General features: G+C 51.9%; 6 protein-coding genes across 6 annotated transcripts; 3 read left to right on the top strand and 3 right to left on the bottom strand.

Annotated features, from left to right (window-relative positions):
* Nucleotides 1-91: 91 nt before the first annotated feature.
* N7459_008631 (ribonuclease P subunit p20 family protein) lies at nt 92-866 on the bottom strand (the record flags this gene model as incomplete). The annotated part of the gene is made up of 2 exons (XM_056947799.1): nt 92-720; nt 794-866. 2 exons carry the CDS (start codon nt 864-866, stop codon nt 92-94), a joined length of 702 nt encoding a protein of 233 aa, XP_056797309.1.
* Nucleotides 867-3,268: 2,402 nt separating this feature from the next.
* N7459_008630 (putative beta-galactosidase) lies at nt 3,269-3,779 on the top strand (the record flags this gene model as incomplete). The annotated part of the gene is made up of 2 exons (XM_056947798.1): nt 3,269-3,310; nt 3,348-3,779. The coding sequence occupies 2 exons, from the start codon at nt 3,269-3,271 to the stop codon at nt 3,777-3,779; spliced, it is 474 nt and encodes a 157-aa protein (XP_056797308.1).
* A 2,999-nt stretch (nt 3,780-6,778) lies between these two features.
* N7459_008629 (uncharacterized protein) lies at nt 6,779-8,137 on the top strand (the record flags this gene model as incomplete). Its single annotated transcript, XM_056947797.1, has 2 exons — nt 6,779-7,369; nt 7,424-8,137. 2 exons carry the CDS (start codon nt 6,779-6,781, stop codon nt 8,135-8,137), a joined length of 1,305 nt encoding a protein of 434 aa, XP_056797307.1.
* A 644-nt stretch (nt 8,138-8,781) lies between these two features.
* Nucleotides 8,782-13,501, top strand: N7459_008628 (putative UDP-glucose:glycoprotein glucosyltransferase; the record flags this gene model as incomplete). Its single annotated transcript, XM_056947796.1, has 5 exons — nt 8,782-8,930; nt 8,987-9,340; nt 9,414-10,251; nt 10,303-10,563; nt 10,619-13,501. 5 exons carry the CDS (start codon nt 8,782-8,784, stop codon nt 13,499-13,501), a joined length of 4,485 nt encoding a protein of 1,494 aa, XP_056797306.1.
* A 194-nt stretch (nt 13,502-13,695) lies between these two features.
* Nucleotides 13,696-16,106, bottom strand: N7459_008627 (MYB DNA-binding domain protein; the record flags this gene model as incomplete). The annotated part of the gene is made up of 2 exons (XM_056947795.1): nt 13,696-15,813; nt 16,092-16,106. 2 exons carry the CDS (start codon nt 16,104-16,106, stop codon nt 13,696-13,698), a joined length of 2,133 nt encoding a protein of 710 aa, XP_056797305.1.
* A 119-nt stretch (nt 16,107-16,225) lies between these two features.
* Nucleotides 16,226-17,053, bottom strand: N7459_008626 (exosome non-catalytic core subunit RRP40; the record flags this gene model as incomplete). The annotated part of the gene is made up of 1 exon (XM_056947794.1): nt 16,226-17,053. The coding sequence occupies one exon, from the start codon at nt 17,051-17,053 to the stop codon at nt 16,226-16,228; it is 828 nt and encodes a 275-aa protein (XP_056797304.1).
* Nucleotides 17,054-17,672: the final 619 nt, after the last annotated feature.

Below are 17,672 nucleotides of genomic sequence, written 5' to 3'. Positions count from 1 at the left end.
GTGTTGAACTGGCCTGTAGTGATCTTGGCTTATCGTTCAAGGCCATGTCCTGTATATAGCATATGTCCCTGTGGCCGTGGGTGTGTCGAGATCACTTGAGGCTCACGGCTATCTCGACCATTTTTATCCATCGAGTTCGAGTTTCGGGAAGCTCGCTATCTTCAGAGGCCACAGTGACCTGGCGTTTTCTTTTCTTGGCAGCAGCTTTGCTGGTTGATGGCTGCTGCTTTCCAGGCACACTCTCGTCTTTCGAGTCTTGAGCATGTGGGCCATCCTCACCATCTGTGTTCCGTCCCCCAACGCGTCCCTGCTTCTGCATTTCTCGTTCCTTCTTTTCTTCGTCCTCGACCACGTCATCGACGACGAGCACGCTCCCGGTATTCACACGAACTGTGTACTCCGATTCCTTTTCCTCGAACCATTTGCCCACACTGAGCGCCTTCTCAATTGCACGTCCGGTGGCTTTGACAAAAACCTCCTCCCGTTTCTCTGCTGTTTGTGCCAGCTCAGCAAGCTTCTGCTTCTCTGATTTGCGCGTATCCTCGAGGCTAATATTAGCCGTGGCGCGCTTCTCGGCATGGCGGAGCAATTTCTGTACGCGTTTGACGGCGCTCATAAAAGGCGAGCCGCTGGAGACGTAGACAATCTTGGGAACGGAGGGGCCCGCGTATGGAGACGCGACCGGGGCATGGGGGATTGGGCGCTTCTCAACGTTGGCATCTGCCGTTGAAATTGTCAGTATTCATAGGGTGGGCCGATGGGGGAGGGGGGGGGGGGGGGGTTCGGTGCGTACATTTGGGCAGCTTCACGAGGTCTTGGTTCTTCTTCTCAAACTGGAGCTTTCGCTCCAGCGGCCCGTTTCCCATGTTCAGATCTTGAGGTAGTTGCAGCTTGAATGCGCCAGGAAAGTGAGATCTTATCGGTTCCCTTTTTCTGCCGGGCGGCGTGTTGGTTGTATGGGCCATGATGGGTTGAACCCCCACATCAGCTATTTGCTGAGTGCTTGTCTCTACTCTGTGTTTGATTGGATTGGTATTGCTTTGGTTTCCATGCCATGATTATATGTAACTTTATCTACCTAGGTTCGCCATTTGTGTTAAAGAATTCAGCGTGACACCTGTTTGTTACCCCATTGCGCTGTTCGAGCTCACGATATATATCACTGTAGATCCCAAATCAGCAGCCTCACCAACCTGAAAACCTTCGAAGCCATCCACCAGAATCGGCACCGCAAGGAATTGTAGTAGCCGAGCCACGTAACAGAAATCCCTTGCCCGAAATGCACTAGACCTACCTAAATACGAAAGAGATAAGCTAAGGAATATGGGGGAGGCCTACGTCAGCCTTTTGTTACAGACAACTTCTCGGGAATCACAGAAATATCTCCTGCCCAACGTTCACAGCGAACCGAGTAAGGAAAGAGGAGGCTCGGGATCGACTGGTAGACCTCTACCACTTCATCCATGACAAGCCACACACATTCTTCCATCCTTATTGAAGAAGCGGATACATGATGAAACCCCTCAAATCGCAGGATGACATGGAGCCATGGCGATTGTAGCACGGTGAGCTACCAAGGCAAAAGTGACCCCTGCAGCATGCATTGGTGCTTGGTATGAGGGGCATGATGGCGGCTGCCTGAGTTGTTAGCTTGCGCGCGCTCTCCCTTCCTCCCTTTCCTCCTATGACTTTTCCCACCCACTCCGTGCGTCTTCCTCACCATTGCAATGGGTAAGGCCTACATCGTGGATGGACTAACAAGTTTCTTCTTCAGCATGCTTTGCCAATTGAAGGTGGGATGGATGAACCGGCTGCTTTTGGTAAGAACGTGGAAAATATGCGACAGATGGATTATTGACACTTCATTTAGAAGTGAGTCAACAGGAGACAAAGCAAGATCGAAAATATCCCTTAAACGTCGAGGTGCTTGCCCTCTCATTGGTACTCCAGTGCGTTGTTACTGCCAATACTGGCATTCTCCCCATCGACAAGCCCGGCAATTTTCCTCCAGAGTTGGGCACTTTGTCTCCACGAAGAGGAGCCAGATGCAAAGGCTTTCGAAACCAAGAATGGCAATATACACAAAATACAAAGGCCACTACAAAGCCTCCAGGCCGATCGGGTTGACCTATTGTTTGAATGCTGACGATGCAGCAGCTGTGGCGATGGCGACAGAAAGGCTCTGGCTCAAATATTGAAAGGGAGAATCTCAGCAGAGTGCGCGACTGCCAGTCCAGCGAGCGCGACACAATCTTGGACAACCTCACGGAGTATCGACCAATCGCTACCCATCAAGGCCACAAGTCGTTCATCTGACCCCTCCACGGATCATAGTGCAATTTGAAATTCAAATGGTGCCACACTGTTGCGACGTTGGCGGGTGCAAGGAGGGGGAATGAGGGAGCGCTCGGGGATAAGAGATGCGTTAATCGACGCATTCGTTGGTCCATCATCTTCATTTTTTGTCGCATTCCTTGAAGATTCCTATATTGAATCATATTGGGCATGCCCCCCCCTCCCAAAAAAAAGAAGCCTCATCTTCGCCAAGCCGAAACTGCGCAGCAGCTCGTTGTCAATGGCCGACCCTTTCTTTCTCTCACTGCGAAGCTGCAGAATTTCTCTATGGCATCTGGAGAATTCATAGAGCCAATTTGCAGAAGCCCGTTGATACCAACATCAACAATGCTTTGGGATGTGTTAAATGGGAAGGCATTGAGCCCGTCGAGGGCCAATTCAACATATGGAGTTGGGCAAGGTCATACTGGGTAAGAGAGCATGGACTGCACCTTGTTCTGCTATGGTTTGGCATATTCCAATTTGCCCTCTCGGGATTCGATTGGTAACATGTTATGGAACATGAAATGCGAACTTCAGACATCTCCGTCCACGTTCCACCATGGCTAAAGACAAACACTCGATGATTTCTACGAGCAAAGCCTCGGAAAGCTGGCGGTGTTCTGAAGACCGGCCGACGTCTTGTCGATCTTCCAAGAAGAAGGTCTTAAAGCCGACGCTAAAGCGTTCTTTCGCCTACCAAGCCACGTCAAAGAGGTTCAAGGAACACGCTCGACAGTGGCTATGGCCCAAGTGGAGAACGAGAGAGGTCTTCTAGGAGACTTCGAGATGGCTCCGCTGCGGCCGAGAAACGTTCAGCAAGCCAGCGCCAAAATATCAGCTGCATTTCCTGGCTCAAAAATTGGGACGATATCCACAGCGACCTAAGATCAAACTCGAGCCACTTCAAATCTCAGGCAAGCCCGAGTGGATCATGGGCTTGAGTCTTTGGCAAGAGACCGCACACAGACGAGCTGTTCATGACATATCACTATGCGCAATATCTCAACCAGGTTTCTGCAGCGGGCAAGAAGAAATACCCAGTATCGCTGTATATTAGCGTCTGGCAGAAGTATGTGAGCAAAGACAGCGATGACGACATCCTCATCGTCGCCGGTGGTGGTGGCTATCCAAGCGCTTACCCGTCGGGAGGTGCCACCGTCACAGTACTCGACGTTTGGCAGCGCTTTGCTCCATCTTTGGACTTCATTGCACCCGATATTTGGCATACCCGGCCCAGTACCGGCATGGTCATCCATCTTGGCAGACCAAAATTCCTGTTGATCGGATGGGACTTTCAGGCCCGTGCTCGCTCGCTTTCACCTACGAGCAGCTTCACCGGCTTTTCGCAATTTGAGAAACTAGGCGTGAACAAAGAGATAGGGGAGCTGTGCACGCTGCGGACTTTGGACGGCGACGAAACCCGGAGCAGGATCTTGCTATGATGCCGAATGATGATCCGGATTACGGTGGTTTCCCGACCTGCGTGACTGCCCCTGCTCACACTATGATGGCGGAGCTGGAAGAGTACTCGATTGATGAGGCGGATGATGTGTCAAAGGGAAAAGACATGGTCTGGTGACCAGCTTACACATCACTGGCAGAACAGAATCCTTCTTTTATCGCCTCTACTGACCCTGTACAGAAGGAACCGCGGACTCGGTTACAGTCAATCAAGTGCCTCAACCAACCGCCAAGATCACCTGGTTGATAAACCCATAATAATCCTCGTCGGTAGGCAGCAGGTATTGGGATAGATTACAAGGTCGTCCATCACGTATGACCGACAGAAATTTTATGTGAAGAGACAAGTGTGGTTTCATCTGTGCTGGGCCATTACCGCGGATGGCGGCCCGATATGCAAGAAGACGCAAGAAACGCCGGCAGAACTGCCGAGACACTGTCACCATGCATGTGTCCCCTGTCATTTCTCACCGCGATCACGATATGACCCGCCGAGAGTGGGACTGGAAATCGAGTCATCGAGATTGGCATCAAAGAGAGACCGACGGCGGTGCGTGAAAAGAAAAAAAAAGATTTGGAATCCGCCACTTCGGCACTAGACTATCGAACACGTCGATTTGAAGAAGAAAGCGATATCGTTGGGCTCCAGCTCAGCTTCACACACACATCAACTCGATTCCTTTGACACCGAGGCTAGATCAGGAATGAAAAGGAATCCCGGGTTCCAACACCCAGGAACACGATCGTGGTTCTTCCAAGGGAGAGGATAGGGGCCCCCGGTTCTCAGGGGCATGATGCCATGATCGCCGGCTAACGTTAAACTAGCTCTCGTATGTAGCGAGAACCCACCGGATCTTGGCCAGGGTCTGACGTATTCACCCGAGGACAGTCCTCGGACTCTTATGTAGGAGAGACAAATACGGAGCGGTTCACGGTTAATGAAAATTGCGAGTTATCATATGTATGTACATATGTACATATACTCACAACGGAGGAGCGAAGATCGCAGTGTCTGGACACACGATGGGAGCTGAGCAGTTCCACCACTGCCCATCCCAGCTTCTTTGGGAAGGTCTTGTCCCCGACCCACGAGAGACCAGTTTTTCGGCGACGCAGGTGTCATGCATCCTCAGGGCCGCCTTCCAATCTTGACGTCCCCCATCCTCCGACTTTTGCTCCGATGCATAAGTACGGGACTTTCGAATCAGCATCCTCAATCTAGTGTGTATGTACTGTATAGAGAGGAAAATCAAAATTGAAAAAATGACCGATCATGAGAATCTGCAATCTGAAACAACGCAGGTACATACTCCGCCCAATGGCCATCCTCATCCTCACTGGAGGAGAGAAAAATCGGGTCACGGGCGGGGCTGACACGGCGGTGTTCCACGGGCGAGCGCCCCGATTGCGGTTGTTTATTGTGATTATCATGAGTAACGAGAATCACAAACCAAATCTGCTCTCTAGAATGTTTTGCGAGCTCATTTGTATAGATTGCCCTGAAACGACCTGTCCAAGACCGAGCGTGATGGAGAGAAGAGACTGGCAGCAGGTGACTGCTCCAACGCCTTCTTGCAGGGGGCGGCGATAGTGCGTTGCAGGGTTTTGGCTTGTCGGGCTGTGCGGGATTGCGCGGTCCACCCCACAGATCAGAGAGGTACCGTTTTGCCTGAGGTTGCCTGAGCGCAATTGGGTGACGAATGATTCTCAACAAGATGCTGAGTTCATACTGTACCCATACATACATACAAATATAGACTGTGATCTATATTTGGTCGGGTCTGGAGGAGGGAACCGGTGGCGAGTACTTCTGGCTCTGCCCACGACAGTCTTGCGTCCGCATCGCGTGTCCGGGAGCCTCTCTGGCTTAGCGCAGACGCATAGAAGATGAGATTGAGGGGGCGACCGGTTTGATTCGGCCCTGAACATGATCGGGGTGCCCCAAAGTACCGTCCGAAAAGAAAAATCCAAAGTTGGGGGGCTCTGTATCCATCCCTAGTTCCCGGTCAGGCCGGGGCGACGCTACAGCGAGGATATCCAGTCCCCCGGGGACAAGAGAGCCTGAGAATGTATTAGCGGGCGAATTAGTACGGAGGCCAAGTGGGCCATCCGGAAGGACGGAAAGCCAACGGTTGTCATTTCCTCCATCGCCTCTCCTGTGCGCGTCGGTTGACTGCAGGTGGAGCCCCGAAAAACGGGCGAAAGCCACCCAGCCAGATGGATCGGTAATGGGGAGCAATGAGAGACGCGGGCGAACGAGTCGAGGGAATCGAGTGTCCACTCGACTGGTCCAGACACTCCTTGTCCCACCGACGTGGGAAGGCAGAGTGGGAGCGTGGAGCGAGTCAAAGAGTGCGAGCCGGCAAAGAGGGCGCGGAGGGCCAGAATCTCCGGACTGTCAAGCCATAATATCGCCCCCCCTCGCCCTCCATCTCTCCATCTTTCTCTCCCTTCCCCGTCCTTTCCCTCTTTGCAACACTCGTCGTAACAAACCTTCGTTCAATCCTTTCTTTCCTCTAGCCTCTCTCTTTAGCCTTTCAATTGCCCAACCATTGGGACGTGTCTCACCCTTCATTTGCTATTCCTTGAGAGCAAGCCTCCAACTCGGTGTTTGCCTCGCTGCATAGATCGGATCTCAGGTCAGATCAAGCAACAAGAGCAGCTGTGTTTCATCCCTCGCATCGTGGGGATCTCTTCAGCCTGCTCCAAACTCGCAACCGGCTCCTCAGCCACCCTCCGCCACGCCGAGTGATGGCCGCGGCTCTGTGCATCTGATCCCGCCTTCGTACTTTCGTTGTCTTTCCTTGCTCCATCGTCACACACTACATCCCACCCCCGGTGTTTCGAATTCCTCCAGCCCACGGAAGCTCGATCTCGCATTGTTCTTAATGCGAACTCGTTCTTCCGTTTGCTCCTGATTTTCGAAGTCCATACCTACACTCGACTTCTTTTCTATCTCTTTTCGTCCCACCTCGCCGACATGCCTGTCATGTCTCAGCCCCAGGCGCTGGAGAGCCCTAGCGGTGTCGCTCTCACCTGGATCTTTGACCATTGCTTGCGCTACACGGGCTCTTATGAAATCCCTCTGCGTACCATGTACACCCTCAACTGCAACCCGGCCAAGAACCCGAACCGCGGCCCCGAGACCGCTTTCACCCCGCGCTCCTCCACCTCCACCAAGGCATCCGACGACTCGATCGACGCGGCTGCTGATTTTCGCTCGCAGCTGATCCACCAGATATCGCGTCTGCCTTCTCAGCCCTGCTCCCTTCCACCCTCCTTCCTGACCTCCTTCCTGCGTCGCTGCTTTACGGCTGAACTGGAGTCGGTCGATTTCCCGCAGGCTCTGACCGCGTTGGATTATCTCAAGGATTTGGAAGGTCGTTGGAAGAAAGAAATGAATGGTGCCCTCCAGCGACTGGGCATCTCCCGCGACGATGCGGAGAACCCGTACACCTCGGAGCTGGCTCTCAAGTACCCGGCAGTCCTGCCCTGGCTGCAGTCGATTAATGCCCAAGCACGCAAACTCGAGGCCCAGTACACCCAGATCTACATTGGCTTGCGTCGCTGGGTAGGTTATCACTGAACCAAAACTTGGATTGTTTTTGCTAATCCGATGGACTAGACCCTGATCAATGACATGATGCTCGAGCCCAACAACAAAGTCAACCACATTGCTATGCTCAACACGCTGTTCCCTCCGGTCACCAATGCCACGGTTGCTCCCACGCGCCAGTTGCCCCCGCGAATTTTGCAGGCGCAGCGTGATGGATTCTTCCGCTACATCAATGCCGTCGAAGCTAAAGGAATTGCAATCCTGCAGCCGGTCATGTCGCAAGGCGCTCCCGGGGGCCAGGAAACCTCGTGGCCTTTGGTCTACGACTCCCTGGACAAGTACCTGGTCATGGCTAATGAGGTCATTGACGAGTGTGCCTTGGTCAACGAGCCTGCTCACCTGGAGGAGTCGAGCTCTCCCCACCGTTCCAAGCGTGGTAAGGTGGACTCGGGTATTAGCTTTGGCTCGAACAACTCTGAAACTAGCCTCGCCGAAAGTGATCCAGAGAAGCCTCTCCCGCAGTTCCCTGTTCCCAAGAAGGCAAATGGCTCCGCCCTTGAGCGTCTGGTTACCGAGATTCGTCGTTTGGGCCCCATTGCCAAATCGAAGAATTTGCGTAAGATGAAGTCAACCACGACTTTGGGTGCTCGCCCTGGCAGCCAGCACAGCTACGCGGAAAGCTCCTTTTTTGAGATTGATGAGAAAAAGCGCCGCCGCCTCATTGGCGAAGCCACCAGCCGCAAGAGCCCCCAGATGCCGGCTCCCAACTTCCACGCTCAGTGAGATCGTTGGTTTTGCGTGTCTGCATGGCCATCTTACATTCTTTCGTTGAGCCTGGTCTCAACAGTACATTGCATTTCCATCCTGCATTAGCTCGGAGTCTGTGCACGAGTGCAACAAAAAAAGAGAAGACTGCCGAGTTGCACATACCTTGATATGGGTTTTATTCTCGGAGTCAAATATGGCGTATTGACACTGCATACTATGGGAGGCTATGGTCTGGCGCACGGAACATTCTAACTTTACGAAATTATGTCTTATGACCCCAAAAAAGTAGCTGGACTTCTCAATTGAACAGGATTCATTTCAGATTATGTATCTTTTCTTGTAGACAGTAGAACTCAATGTTTGTGTATTCTCGATGCGTTGAGCATGTTCGCGGCATGCGCGTGTTGCCGTGTCGTCCGCCGTACAAGCTGCGATAAGAGATAATGAAGCATCCAAGTGTTCAGATCGGCTGGGGATCTCCGCGATTGTTCAAGAACGCTGGCTCGTTTGGCCCGCAATGCTTTTCATCTTTCGCGACTGATCTGCGCTCTTACTAATTCAGGACCCGAGACTTTTGGATCGCGACACGAGGATTTTTGGGGGCCTTCCCCGTATACACTCCCTACACACCTTGCTTCCACCCCATCCAACACAACAGGATGAGGATCTCGTCAAGATCCCACACGTCGTGGCATTGGTATGCCGTCACCGGCGCACTACTACCCGGTTTGCTGGCCACTGCCAGCCCGGCGGTGAATGTGGCTCTCCAGGCCTCGTTCGACTCGTCGCCGTATCTCGTGGAACTATTGTATGTTGACACTGGGCATGATCGCAAATGTTAAATACTCACATGGGTGTCTCCAGAGAATCGGCCGCAGAGGAGAACGCAACATCTTACTTTCCATTGCTCGACCGTATCGCTGACGGGGTCTTCGAGGACGCCGGAACCGAGAAGGAGCTCTACGACCGCTTCTTGCAGGTCGTGCATGAAGATGGACACCTTCGCACCCCCGAAAGCCTCTCCTCATTCAAGCTATCGCTTTCCGTTCGATCAGCCGCACCCCGCATTCAGGCGCACTACCAGTTTTACAATACTTCGGTCCAACATTCGCTGATGGCTGCCCAGGATGCGGCCTGTCCGGTCTGGGTCCACCACGATGGACAGCAGTTTTGCTCATCAGCAATGGAGCGTGCACAACAACCTGTTGAGGGAGAACTGTAGGTAGATCTCTAGTTAGCATATCACCTGGAATTGGGGTTGGAAGCTGACCTTGAACGTTTGTGGCCATAGGGACCCTAGGGAATTACCGTTCGACCGCGTCTTCGGTGATATATCGCTGCCTCCTGCCGTCCTTTACGCAGATGTCTCATCGCCTATATTCAAGGAATTTCACGAACTATTGACCGAAATGGCAAAAGACGGACATATTTCGTATCGCGTGCGGTATCGTCCCCCTCAACACTGGATCTCTCGCCCTCTATTTGTTCCTGGATATGGTGTGGAGCTTGCTTTGAAGCGGACGGATTATATCGTCATTGATGACCGGGATGCTGAGCAGCGTGGCGAGGATGCGAAGGAAAGGCCATCAAGCGGCTCACAAGACCTGAAGGAGGATTCTCCAGATGACTTGCGGCCTCTTTCCTCGTCCGAACTGTCTAGACTGGGCTGGAATTCTGCAGGTTTCGTGATGGACAGTGAACATCCTCTGAGCACTTTGATGAAGCTCTCTCAGAACTTTCCAAAGTATTCGTCCATCGTTGCTGCTCATAACGCTACCGTGAACCTGAAGCAAGAAGTTCGTGCGAACCGGGCAAGAATGATCCCGCCTGGCTACAATGTTATGTGGATAAACGGCGTTCAGCTTGATTCGCGGCAGATCGATGCCTTTTCCATCCTAGACCATCTCCGTCGGGAGAGGACATTGATCGAAAAATTCCGAGACTTGGGTCTGTCTGCTCAGGATACCGTGAAACTTCTGTCTCACCCCCTCCTCGCCGAATCGCATGCAGATGATGAAACGCAGCGATATGATTATCGTGATGAGCTGGAGGGCAGTGAGGTCATCATTTGGATGAATGACCTCGAGAAAGACTCTAGGTACCAGGCCTGGCCGAGTGATCTTGAATCGGTAAGAATCCTCGATAGAGTCTTGCCTTGGGTTTGTGCTGAAGTTTCCTAGTTTATCTCGAGCGGGTACCCAGGACAACTGCCCCCCGTGAGCCGGGACTTGCATAACGTCATCGTGCCTGTCGATCTATCCAAGCCCGACGATATGATTTTGATTGCCAAGCAATTCCAGATCTTTATCAAGCGCCTGATTCCTGTAAGGTTCGGTTTGGTGCCTACGGCCTCTTCGCCTGAGTCTACCGCTCAGCTGAAGGTGGCACACTATCTCCAAGAGACTTATGGACTTGCATCTCTCATTCAATACCTGGAACAGGTAAGCACATGCTGATATAGTACGTTTACTGAGTGTGGATACTGAGTCATTTCAGTCGGCTTCAAAGCTGAAGGGTGGTAACCCGGAAAAATCAGCTTTCATGGCTGCAACTAAAGATCGAGATGCTCGTGTCGACAAGGAAGTCTTGTCTCTTGAGGAGGTGCTGGAGAGTAAGCGCTACGCTGAAATAGCTTCCTCTACAACGGACTACCAGCGCCGACTGAGCTTGACTGGCGAAGAAGCCCAGTTCCTGGTCAATGGTATTCCGATCTCACGCGAGGGGAATTGGATGCAGGAGCTGAGTATGAACATTGGGAGAGACCTGAAATTGATCCAACAAGCTATAATGCAGGGCGTCTTTGAAGCAGATGCCTGGCTGCCGGAATTTTTCCTGGCAGCATCTCTTGAAAGACGTAACTCTTTCCTAATGCCCGAAGATCCGAAGAATGTCAAGATTGTTGACCTTGCCGGTGTATTTGGTTCGGAACCGGAAGATTTGGAGGCAATTCCTCGGATCATTTCAGAGAAGACTGTCCTTGAGAGTATCCATATCATTGTCGTGGGCGACTTTGAGACGGAGGAAGGCCTGAAACTACTGGCTGATACCCTTATTCTCCGAAAGGAGCATAATGAGTTGGAGATAGTACTGCTGCACAATGGCGCTTCTGATCAAAACGTCTCCAATCTTGGCAAAGTCCAACGTGCGCTTGCACAGGAAAAGGACATTGATCAAATTCTCGATATCCTTGACTCTCCGGACCCGGAGACCTTAGAGTCGGGAAATACAGAGATCTTTGCCTTTCATCGACGCCTCGTTGAGAAGCTTGGATTTGAGCCCGGTGTCCAAGGGCTTGTTGTCAATGGCCGAACAGTTGGCCCCATTCAGGAGGATTCTATCTCAAGCATCAACGAACTTAGCCAGCTGGTGACCTACGAATGGACCAAGCGTATTTTTCCTGTTGCGAAAGTGGCTGAGAATCTAGGGTTGGATGCTAAGCTATCCGCGCCTCTTGATCTTGCCAAACTCACATCGCTTGTTGCACTTTCCACCATTTCTGATGTGCCTGAAGGAATCTTTGAGTCTTCACCAGACTTCAGACTCAGTGTCTCTGATAATTGGAAGACGGACCACTCCGTGATAACCATTTCTAACTCCGAAGACCCTGCTATTAATATTGCTACGGTCCTTGATCCAGCTTCTGAGGCGGCCCAGAGATGGGTGCCCGTTCTGAAGGTTATCTCTGAACTGGCTGGCGTGCAGATCAAAATACTGTTGAATCCGAAGGAGGATCTCCAGGAGCTTCCAGTTAAGCGATTCTACCGCTATGTGCTTGAATCGGAGCCCTCGTTCAACAGCGACGGTTCTCTGTCTCGACCTCAAGCATCATTTACCGGCGTGCCCGTTGAAGCACTGCTCACCCTGGGCATGGACGTGCCCTCATCCTGGCTTGTGGCACCAAAAGAAACTGTTTATGACCCAGACAACATCAAATTGAGCTCGCTTAAGTCTGGCTCCGACCTTGATGCGGTCTACGCTTTGGAGCACATCTTGATCGAGGGCCACTCTCGCGATCTGACCACCAAGTCTCCACCACGAGGAGTGCAGCTCGTTTTGGGCACAGAGAAAAATCCTCATTTTGCTGACACCATCATTATGGCCAATCTGGGATACTTCCAATTCAAGGCACAACCTGGCATGTGGCAGATAAACCTAAAGCCCGGTCGGAGCGAGAAGCTTTACAAGATCAATAGTGTTGGCGGTCTGGGCTATCACCCCCAGCCCGGCGACGAGAACAATGAGGTCACTCTGCTGTCCTTCCAAGGCCGAACGCTCTTCCCGCGCCTGTCCCGCAAACCTGGCTATGAGACCGAGGATGTCTTGGAAACCGGACCTCAATCCGGCTCAACAATGGATTTCGTGTCCAAGGGCCTCAACTTTGCATCAGGTGTACTCTCAAGTGTAGGGGTGGGCTCAAAGGGCGAGCAACACGCAGACATCAACATCTTCTCCGTCGCCAGTGGCCACCTCTACGAGCGCATGCTTAACATCATGATGGTTTCCGTCATGCGCAATACCAAGCACACCGTCAAATTCTGGTTCATCGAGCAATTTCTCTCTCCCTCTTTCCGCTCCTTCCTCCCCCATCTTGCCCGCGAATATGGTTTCTCTTACGAGATGGTCACCTACAAATGGCCACACTGGCTTCGTGGTCAGCGTGAGAAGCAGCGTGAAATCTGGGGCTACAAAATGCTATTCCTGGACGTCCTTTTCCCGCTTTCCCTGGACAAAGTCATTTTCGTCGATGCAGACCAGATTGTTCGCACAGATATGTACGATCTGGTCACGCATGATCTCGAAGGCGCGCCATATGGCTTCACGCCCATGGGCGACTCCCGCACCGAGATGGAGGGCTTCCGCTTCTGGAAGCAGGGATACTGGAGCACGTTCCTCCGTGGCAAACCCTACCACATCTCGGCGCTGTACGTTGTCGACTTGAACCGCTTCCGTGCACTTGCTGCCGGTGACCGGCTTCGTGGTCAGTACCAGATGCTCTCGGCCGACCCCAATAGTCTCAGCAATCTGGACCAGGATCTGCCCAATCATATGCAGCATCATCTCCCTATCCACAGTTTGCCGCAGGAGTGGTTGTGGTGTGAGACGTGGTGTTCTGATGAAGATCTGGCATCTGCACGCACCATCGACCTCTGCAACAATCCCCAGACGAAGGAGCCGAAGTTGGCTCGTGCCCGGAGACAGGTTCCTGAGTGGACTGTGTACGACGATGAGATTGCTGCGTTGGCGAAGCGTGTTGCTAGTGAGCAAATTGGGTTTGTGCGAACTGGTGAAGATGCCGAACCCAAGGAGAATGACGATGTCGCCGCCGAAGACAACAGTGGTGAAGACGGTACGGACAGTGGCCGCAAGGACGAACTATAGACCCTGGACCTGTTTGATTACTGGGTATGTGTTTTGTATAAGAGCATTGTTCACAAGCATTTGAAAAATTTGGACATGGTATTTGCATTGCATTTTCTTGACAGGACTTGAGCTAGAGCGTGGATTGTTCAGCGCTGGAGTAAGAACCATCGAGTTTCTCTAGAAGTCTCGTCTGTAGTATTTGCATCTCGCTTCTAGTCTGAATCGTCTCCCTCGATTTTGATATCGTAGTCACTGGATTCATTACCACCACCGTCATCAGATTCGGCGTTGGACCGCTGAGCTCTGGCCGCAGGACTGTCATACTTGCTGCTTGCTTCCCGAGATTTCCGCTTGCTCTTCTTGCTCTTCTTAGGAGACTTGACAGACTTGTTTCCTTCAATGTCGGTCCCATTGAGCCCAGGAATCGACTCGCGGTGCTTTGTCTTCATTTTCTTGAGGGGAGCAGCAGCGGCAGAAGTGTCAATCCCATTGGTCTCAACGGTATCCATTGACTTCTTGGACTTCTTTTTCTTCTCCTTCTCCTGCTCTCTCTCCTTCCTCTCTTTCTTCTCCTTCTTCTCCTTCTTCCTGTCCTCCTTTGCCTGCCTGGCAGCGGCGGCGGCTTCCGCCTCCTGGCGTTCCCGTTCCTCCCGCTCTCGTTTCTCTCTCTTCAATCTTTTCTTCTCCTTCTTGGCCGCCTTCCGAGCCTTCTTATCGGCGTCTGTAATGGTCGTAGTTGGAGTCTCAGCTCCCACTTTGGGTTCGGGCTCGTCGACAGGCCTTTCAGTTTCAGAACGCTTGCGCTTCTTACTGGACTTGCTGGCCTTGTTGATCTCATCCTTGGACTGACTCGGGCTGTTTGAATTATGCTGGCGAGTTGGGTGAGAGGCTGCCGAGGGAGGCGCTGGCTCATCAGCGGCAGTGACGAAACTAGCCTCATTGATCTCATCCTCGGACTCGGGTTGGGGGTCGATGTGGGGTTTGGCGGATATCTCCTTCGATGATGATGAACCAAGCGAGAGTAGTTGTTGATGGTCTGTGAGCCCAAGCTTAGGAGTCATCCCTGGTGTGCTGTCGGGTGCTATGCTTTCTTCTGCTTCTTCCTCGCTGTCATCACCCTCCACATGATCATTGCTCTTTTTGACATCATTGCGTGGCTTCTTTCTCTTTGTAGCTGCAGCCGGATCAAACACAGCATCTGGATCAACAGTCTTTCGCAATATTTCAACATGTCGTAAGATCTTGCGCCACCTGTCTGCACATTGCTGACGAGATCGAACGTGGTTCATCGCAGTGCTGACATTGCCCCATAAGATTATTTGCTCGCTCATTCCGTAGATGTCTTTCCCTGCCAGTTCAGGATGAATGGTGTGCTCAATGTTCCAGATATCCTGTATGGTACTCATCAGAGATCGCATCTCGGCTTCGGTCCAAGCCCCGCGATTCTGCGTGCCTCGGTATTCCAAACGGTTCTTCCATCTTTGCGTTACATCATCGTCGCTGCGACCGAGAAGTTTCGCAATGAGTGCGTACTTCGGCCCATGCTCAGCACGTAAACGGACAAGTTCTTCATCTTGTTCTGCTGTCCACTCATGCGGCTTCTGAGTTGAGTCTTGAAAATGCCGTCGCATGAACCGGTACACAGATCGACGGTCCCGATCAGGCAGGATTGCGTAGATTTCGGCCCAGAACTCGGACTTTCTGCAAATGTCGGTTGGGCACGGCCACTCACCGCTGTCACGCTCTGAATGCTGTACCATAGCGTCGAACATCTTGGGATTGTGATTGAAGCCATTGCGGTTGCAAAAATCGACTTTGTACTTCTCGAGCTTCTGGGTTTCTTCCTTGACGAAGAATCCCACCTTCAAGTTGTTCTTTCCACCAATTCGTGAACCCCTAATCTTCCTCGGTCTACCCGAGCGAGTAAGGTTGTTGTTAGGCTCAGAAGAGGGCGCCGCTTCAGGAGCAGGTTCGGAGGATGGAATGGTGGGAGTGGTTTTCTCAACGCCATTTGAGGCAGGCTCGCTATCTTCCTTGTCCGGATGATCTGGAAGCGGATCGACTGGCCGATCTTTCTTTTTGGGTGTCGTGACAGTAGGAGCATCGGCCTCGTTTACGATGTCCTCCGCAGCCTGACGCTTCTTCTTTTTCTTGCCATCCGGCTCCAAATCGCGCTTTCGTTTTGAGGGCCGCGGTTGTTCTTCAACTCGAGGAGGGGAAGACACAGCGCCGTTGGTGTGTATCACAGAAGGTAAACCCTCCTTGTTCTTGGACTTGCGTGACTTCTTTTTCTTCTTTGCGCCGTCTAGGGTAGCCTGCGGATTTGAGGACTCGGGAACTGCAACTAGTTAGGATGGAAATGCATTTTTATGAGTAGACTGTGAGTCATACCCTTTATATCAGGTCTCTTTGGTCCATGGGACCCAGAAGAGTTTTGATGTGCCATGATTTCGAGGAGCAGAGATGGGCACGGAGCTCTCCAAATTTACCCAGGCTGACCGGCAGAAATTATACACCGCCTGCACCACCCGCTTATCGGGATAGGTAATGTGAACCTTGGAAGTATGCAGCACTTGGCTCATATCTGATGCAGCTTTTGCAGCCTTACTGGAACCCATAACATGCTGATATGCAGAAAATACTGTACAGATTGCTCTCATGGTATACAAAATGGAATCGTAAACCCCCTCGGAATCCAATACTCCTCAATAAATGGACCATCGAATAGAAAACGCAAATCAATCAAGAAGTCAGTTTCATCTCGCGTAGAACTCTTGTCACCAGTTTCTTCTGGTCTGTGGGGTGAAGATTATTCTCGTCTGTGGACTGCAAGCACCGGCCAATGGCGACAGTAGCCTTGATGGCACTTTCGCCGGCATTTGAGCAATCCACCCAAACTTTCCCATTGCGCCCAACGGCGATCTCAAACCCCCCCAGGCCCTCCAGCTTCCTCCCAAGCTCAGAAAGAACCACAAGTCCCTCAATAGCGTTTCCATGATCAGCCGAAGAGGAGCTTGCCCGAATCAACCGCGCTGCCATGCCTGTCGAGATGTCGAAGACCATTCCACCTAGAAGAGGACCGAGACCGCCTGGCTCTGCTTTGCCAGTAGCTGGATTGACGCACGTAAGCTCAACCTCAGCCCCTGCGCCAATGCCCACAGACGACACTCGCGCATAGACCAGCTCGCCCTGCTTCAACATTGGCCTTGTCTTTTTTGTAGCACCCTCAAAGGACAGTTGGCCTAGCAAAGCATGGGCAGTGTGCGGGGTCACCATACAATGGAAGTAGTCGGCGCTAGAGTGGTGGATTTGCGCGATGACTAGGTCGTTATGTGTAGGGATGTATCGACGGTTGGAGAAAGACAGAAGCGAAACCGTGTTTCGTTTGGCATCGGTCGATACGAGACCGGCTTGAGTTGCTGTCAAAACATGATTCAATGCCGCAGGTTTTGCTGAGGGCTGCGAAAGAAGACGAAGGCCCTGGCCTAGCTTTAAAGGATTGGCATTGGTAGGAGGAAGGCGGTCGTTGGGGACCTCATCACCTGGTAGGAGGATGAGTGGCGTCGACATGATCCCAGCCGGTAATTTGAAGCAAATTGAAAGTTTTCGAATGCCAGGAGAGCAGGGGCCCGAAGTGAGAAATGTTGAGTTGACGAGCACTGTACAGTAAACGACCGCAGCACTGCATCAAATTAACATCTGAAAACCTCGGCCGATCCTTACTCATCATCCAATCACATGACCGACATTAGCACAACTCTTCTACAGATCTCGGAAGGCAGAAGAGACATGTGAAGTTGGAAGTTTGGTCAATAGTATAGCTGCATTCGAATTCCCCCCACAGTTTCATATTTGACGAAGTCTAGGAGTGATCAAGTGAGAGCAACTATGATTGAAATTCCACCGCCAAGACGGAGGCCCAGATCACCCCTTATCACCACGTGATCTAGAAAATAACGGGCAGTTCAATTGGTGGCGGACACGGGCGTCGATAGAGACGTGTTGAATATATTGTAAAAAGAACCAGTATTATATGGGATAGATTGTGTCAGGTTATCCGCATAAATTTCAAGTACACCCCGTTCGTTGACTTGGAAGGTATGCCGAATAAGCTGTAGATGAGCTCTGAATGTTGCCTGTACCGCCACAACCATATCGATAAGCACCAGCCACTCTCCCGCCGGAAATC

The sequence above is a fragment of the Penicillium hispanicum genome (genome assembly GCF_028827665.1).
Source record: "Penicillium hispanicum strain IBT 35686 chromosome Unknown utg000007l_segment0_segment0, whole genome shotgun sequence".
NCBI lineage: Eukaryota > Fungi > Ascomycota > Eurotiomycetes > Eurotiales > Aspergillaceae > Penicillium > Penicillium hispanicum.
Note: the sequence above shows the minus strand (reverse complement) of the source record. Positions and strands in the feature narration are given on the sequence as shown.